The sequence below is a fragment of the Rhipicephalus microplus genome, unplaced genomic scaffold, assembly GCF_043290135.1.
Source record: "Rhipicephalus microplus isolate Deutch F79 unplaced genomic scaffold, USDA_Rmic scaffold_16, whole genome shotgun sequence".
Lineage (NCBI taxonomy): Eukaryota > Metazoa > Arthropoda > Arachnida > Ixodida > Ixodidae > Rhipicephalus > Rhipicephalus microplus.
The window spans coordinates 14,757,267-14,763,671 of NW_027464589.1; the positions used below are offsets into that span (position 1 = coordinate 14,757,267).

General features: G+C 47.4%; 1 protein-coding gene across 1 annotated transcript; it reads right to left on the minus strand.

Moving 5' to 3' along the window:
• Positions 1-3,822: 3,822 nt before the first annotated feature.
• On the minus strand, positions 3,823-4,911 carry LOC119185393 (uncharacterized). Its single transcript, XM_037434430.2, has one exon. The coding sequence runs from the start codon at positions 4,603-4,605 to the stop codon at positions 3,823-3,825; it is 783 nt and encodes a 260-aa protein (XP_037290327.2). The 5' UTR covers positions 4,606-4,911.
• Between the last annotated feature and the right edge of the window lie 1,494 nt (positions 4,912-6,405).

Here is a 6,405-nt window from a genome sequence, read left to right on the forward strand (position 1 = left end):
AGCGCATGAAACCGTCGTAATGTTGCAGGAAGCACTGTTAAGTAGCGAGTAAAACGTTTTCTACCGATGGAAATGCGATAGTTTGGTTAGGTTGAGTTATGTTAGTTTAAGCTAGGTAGCGTCGTGAAACCACCAAAAACGACGTCATCTAACGAGATAGTGTTATTTTGTTGCGAGTACGAAACTGCGATAGGTGAAACATTGTGAAAGCATTCAAAATGACATGAGCTATCTAGATCCTGCGTCTTATACCGTTACAAGTGCGAAACTGCTATATTGTGATATTCTTGTGTAAGCGCATGCAAGCATCGTGAAACCTTAAAGAATGATGTCATTTAGCGAGATACAGCTTTCTGTACTGTACTATGTTGGTGAAAAACTGTGGGGTCATGCGAATATCGTAATTTTGAACGAAACAGACTGTAATAACGTGAGCAGCAGACAGCATACCAAGAAGCAACTGATAAGTTTATTAGAAGACGCACCATATATAGGCGCAGAACCACGTGATCGGTCGCACAGGAATGCGCGCACTGGGTGCGCAGTGATAAGTGACGTCACGCTACAACACTCCTTCCCCTTCAGATTACTTCCGAAAGTCACTGGACTGGTATCTGTTCGGGGCATGTCGTACACGTGCACTACGACGCAGAGTTGGAAGTTCGGCTGCAGGTGGCGCGTCGTCGGCACTGGGCTGGTCCGGCGAGCCGGAGGCAGCTGCTCCGGCCGTGGGCGATGCAGTTGCCGGAAGGAGAGACGTCGCAGAGTCGGTTGCGTGTGGATTTACGAGAGGCGACCCGGCGACTGGCCCACACGCCATCGGAACCGTCGGTGGAGTCGTGTCTACGGATGCCGTTGGAGCAGGTTGTGCCTGCGGATAACTTGAAGAATCCTGGCTTCCGTGGCGGGCTCTGATGTGGTCCGAATGCGTAAATCGCACCGCCTGCGACACTTTCACCAGATAGGTTACGGGACTGATAACCTGTGTCACGACACCATCTTCCCACGACACTGTTTCACCTCGCACAGTCTTCACCCACACAGCGTCCCCCACAGCAAAACATCGCGGAACCCCCCTAGACATGTCCTTTTGCACTTTGGTACGTTGCTGCTGCTCCCGCATGGAGAACTTGAAATCTGGTTTTAGCAATGACAGCTTTACCCGTGGCTGTCTTTTCAAGAATAATTCTGCCGGGGTCTGGCGAGTGGTACTGTGCGGAGTAGTCCTGTAACTCATTAGATAGCTGTCCAAGCGTTCCCGAAATGAATGTTTGTGGTGGCTAGCTTTGTCCTGCAAGACATGCTTTGACAGTGCTTGTTTGGTAGTCTGCACTAAACGCTCGGCCGCTCCGTTAGAAGCCGCGTGATAAGGAGGTGTCTTGACATGCCTTACACCGTTTACACTCAAGAAGGCCGCGAACTCTTCGGAAATGAACTGCGGTCCATTATCACTCACCAGTACCTCTGGCAGACCATACGCGGCAAACATACTACGTAGCTTCTCAATGGTTTTGTTAGCAGTAGTGGATGACATAGGCGAGACCTCGATCCATTTAGAGAACGCGTCGACGAGAACCAAGAACGCCTGAGAGCCCTTTACCGCATAATCGACGTGCACGCGTTGCCAGGGCCTTGTGGGATAATTCCATGGTTGCAAAGGAACCGGTGAAGCAGCTTTTTGGACGGCCTGACAAACCTGACATTGTTGAACGTAGCTCTCAACCGAAAGGTCGAGGCCAGGCCACCACACAAAGCTTCTTGCTAACGCTTTCATGCGACTAGATCCCGGGTGGTCCTCATGCAATAGCTGCAAGACCTGTAGCTGGAGCTTATCAGGTATGATCACCCTTGATCCCCACGTTATGCATTCTTGCTCTACTGATAGCTCGTCGCGCCGGGAATAAAATGGTCTAAATGCTTCAGAGCACTCTGAAGGCCATCCATTTAAGATGAAGTGCGTCACGCGAGACAAGGTGGGATCACGTCGTGTGGCTCGCGCTACGTCATCCGCTTTGAGGGGCATGCTGTCAAATAGCAAGAGACACTCGGAAGGTTCATCGGCCGCTACAATAGGCCGTGGAAGCCGAGACAGAGCGTCAGCCACTTCAACATTTCTTCCCTTTCGGTATTTTAGTTTATACTGGTACGCTGCCAGGGTAATTGCCCATCTTTGCATTCGAGCTGCAGCAAGCGCAGGCACCGGCTTGTCGTGGCCTAATATTCCGAGCAATGGCTGATGATCTGTATAAAGAGTGAACTCTCGTCCATACAAGTAGCGGTGGAATTTTCTTAACCCAAACATCAGTGCTAATGCTTCGCGTTCGCACTGAGCATAGTTTTTCTCTGCGGCTGTAAGTGTTCTAGAAGCAAATGCCACTGGCCTTTCGTGTCCCTCTGCGGTCTCATGAAAAATGACAGCCCCCAATCCATACGACGAAGCGTCACATGTCATAGCCATTGGTTTCGCCACATCGTAAAAAGTGAGCACATTACTCTTAACAAGTAACAGTTTCGTAGAAGCAAATGCTTCGCTACACTCCCGTGTCCACGACCACCTTTCGCCCTTGCGCAACAGACGGTACAATGGCTCTGCCACGCAGGCAAGGTTACTTAAGAACTTTGCATAAAAGGTTAACATGCCGAGATAAGCCTTTAGCTCTGTTTGGCAAGTGGGCTCTGGCGCTTCTGTGATCGCCTTTATCTTTTCTTCTGTAGGATATATACCTTCAGCGCACACAGTGTGACCGAGATAAGTCACAGTGCTCTGAAAAAACCGACACTTTTCCTCTTTCAGTGTCACGTTGTAGTCACTCAGCCGCTGCAGGACTAGTTCCAACGTTTTTTGACAGTCGGCTAAGTCTTTTCCCGACACAATGACGTCGTCTATGTAACATCCCACGTGCGGTATGCCTTTGAGCACCTCATCCATGAAGGACTGAAAAATGGCTGGCGCACTGGCTCCCCCAAATGGTAAGCGCTGGAACTCGAACAGCCCCCTGTGCGTATTAATAGTTAGCAGTGGTCGGGACTCGGCAGTGAGCGGAATCTGCTGATACGCGGCCGAAAGATCCAACACACAAAACACTCTGCCGCCAGCTATGGCAGAGAACAAATCTTCCGGTCTAGGCAATGGGTAGTGGTCGGTCTTTAAAACAGGATTAATGGTGACTTTGTAGTCCCCGCACAGCCTCAGTGAACCATCTTTCTTTTGGATTACGACTACTGGCGTGGCCCAATCGCTCCGATTTACGGGGCGTATAACACCGCTTTTCTCTAGCCTTTCTAGCTCGCCTTCCACTTTATCTCGAAGCGCAAATGGGACGTTTCTGGCCTTGCCAAAAATAGCCGTACAATTCTGGCTTAAAACTATCCTTGCTTGATAGTTTTTTACTTTTCCAGGTTGCTTAGAAAACACCCCTGGGAACTTCTTTTTAACCGCCTCTACCTTGTGAGAGTCGCTTACATTTATAGCAAACACGCTTTTCCAGTCAAGCCCGAGCCTTTCAAGCCAACTTCGCCCCATCAGCAATGGTAGCTGCTTGCCGTTATCCTTGACGATAATAGCGGGTAGCCGCAAAGACTGTTTTCCCACCGTAACGGAAACGTTGCATTGCCCTTTTACTGGAACAGGTTCCCCAGTGTATGTTTTTAGGGTGACTAGAGATGGCTCGCACTTGACATGAGGAAATGCGTTCAGCCTCACACTCTCAGGAATTAGTGTTACAGCTGCTCCCGTATCAATCTGCATGCAGAGGTCTTGCCCTTCTACGTTTAGCTGCACTTCATACCCAGAACGCACGGTATTGATAACATGGTACACATCTAATTCAGAGTCACTATCAGAGCAGTCCACCACGTTTGCAGTCTTGAGTTCTCTGCGATTACTTGGACACATCTTCTGTAGATGACCGATTTGAGAACAGCTGTGACACTGGACGTTCTTATACCAGCAAACACTAGCCGCATGCGCCTTCCACATCTTTCGCAAACTCGCTTGGCTTCCTTGAGCTTCCGAAGCTTCGATTTCTTTTCGCTTCCTTTTCCTCTTATCGCCATTGCATAAAAAGCCGCGTCCTTGCCTTCTGCATGAAGTAACGCTGTCTGTCGCGCAGCCTGCTCTCGGTCCTGGGCTATCTTGCACGCCTTTTCGAAGGTTAAATCTTCTTCAGCAAATAGGGCGAGTTGCGTTTCCTCGCGTCTTATGCCTGCCACTATTCTGTCTCGCAGCGCGTCTTGCAGAAACTGACCGAAATCGCACTTCCTTGCTAACTGTTTTAAGGCCACTATGAAGTCCTCGACGCTTTCCTGCTCTTCTTGTGCTCGCTTGTTAAATTTGCAACGTTCGGCAATGACCGAGCACTGTGGGCTATAGTGTTTCTTCAACAGCACTGTGACCTCTTCAAAGGACTTGTCCCCAGGAACAGCGGGTACTACCAAACTTTTGAGCACCTCGTACGTTCGTGGTCCTATCACACTCAAGAATACTGCCAGCTTCTTTTCCTCTCTGATGTCATTTGCGGTGACGAAGTGCTCAAAACGCTCCAGATAGGATTCAAAATTCTGATCCTTCTCGTCGAACTCGTCTAGCTTGCCTAGTCGCGCCATTGTTCAGTAAAAGTGCAGTATACTTATCGGGTTGCTTTCCCCGACGACTGCGTTGCCTCTTGCCGAAGGTAGTGCCGCCGAGTTCAACCGTCCCAGGCCATGGCTGCCGTTGTTTTCTGGTCCATGGCTGTCGACCGCCGATCGCCCGCAATACTGCTTCGTACTGAGCTAGTACAAGGGGGCGGATCCCATCCTCGTCGCCAGTGTAATAACGTGAGCAGCAGACAGCATACCAAGAAGCAACTGATAAGTTTATTAGAAGACGCACCATATATAGGCGCAGAACCACGTGATCGGTCGCACAGGAATGCGCGCACTGGGTGCGCAGTGATAAGTGACGTCACGCTACAACACAGACTAGCGAAGCGTTTTTAGATACAAGTGGGAAGGTTAGGTTAGGTTAATTTATGAAGCATCATAAAACCGCATTAAACAATGTCAGCTAGTGAGATGCAGTGTTTTTCATCATTACAAGTCGGAAACTGCGATATCTGATGTGAAAGCGCATCAAACCGTCGTAATGTTGCAGAAAGCACTGTAAAGTAGCGAGTAAAACGTTTTCTAACGATGGAAATGCGAAGGTTAGGTTAGGTTGAGTTATGTTAGTTTACGCTAGGTAGCGCCGTGAAACTACCAAAAACGACGTCATCTAAGGATATAGTGTTGTTTTGCTGTCAGTACGAAACTGCGATAGGTGAAATATTGTGTAACACACAAAGCGGCATGAACTAGCCAGATACTGTGTCTTGTACCGTTACAAGTGCCAACCTGCTATATTGTGATATTCTGGTGAAATCGCATGCAGGCATCGTGAAACCTTGAAAAACTATGTCATTTAGCGAGATACAGCGTTCTGTACTGTACTATGTTGGTAACAAATTGTGAGGTCATGCAAATATTGTAATTGTGAACGAAACAGTGTAACAGAGCGTGTTTAGATACAAGTGCGAAGATTAGGTTAGGTTAAATTATGAAGCGTCATAAAACTGCATTAAACAATGACAGCTATTGAGATGCAGTGTTTTTCAGCAATACAAGTCAGAAACTGCGATATAGAATGTGAAAGCGCATGAAACCGTCGTAATGTTGCAGAAATCATTGTAAAGTAGCGGTTAAAACGTTTTGTAAGGTTGAAATGCGAAGGTTAGGTTAGGTTGAGTTACGTTAGTTTTAGATAGCGTCGTGAAACCACCAAAAACGACGTCATCTAATGAGATAGTGTTCTTTTGTTGCGAGTACGAAACTGCGATAGGTGAAATTTTGTGAAAGCACACAAAACGGCATGAACTATCTAGATACTGCGTTATATACCGTTACAAGTGCGAAACTGCTATATTGTGATATTCTTGTGTAAGCGCATACAAGCATCGTGAAACCTTAAAGAATGATGTCATTTAGCGAGATATAGCGTTCTGTACTGTACTATGTTGGTGAAAAACTGTGAGGTCATGCGAATATCGTAATTTTGAACGAAACCGTGTAGCGAAGCGTTTTTAGATACAAGTGCGAAGGTTAGGTTAGGTTAAGTTATGAAGCGTCATAAAACCGCATTAAACAATGTCAGCTAGTGAGATGCAGTGTTTTTCATCATTACAAGTCGGAAACTGCGATATCTAATGTGAAAGCGCAAGAAACCATTGAAAAGTTGCAGAAAGCACTGTAAAGTAGCGAGTAAAACGTTTTCTAACGATGGAAATGCGAAGGTTAGGTTAGGTTGAGTTATGATAGTTTACGCTATGTAGCGCCGTGAAACTACCAAAAACGACGTCATCTAAGGAGATAGTGTTGTTTTGCTGTCAG

What these genes read in the sequence shown, in the direction of transcription:
- LOC119185393 (XM_037434430.2), bottom strand. Translation starts at nt 4,605, where the DNA reads ATGGCGCGACTAGGCAAGCTAGACGAGTTCGACGAGAAGGATCAGAAT.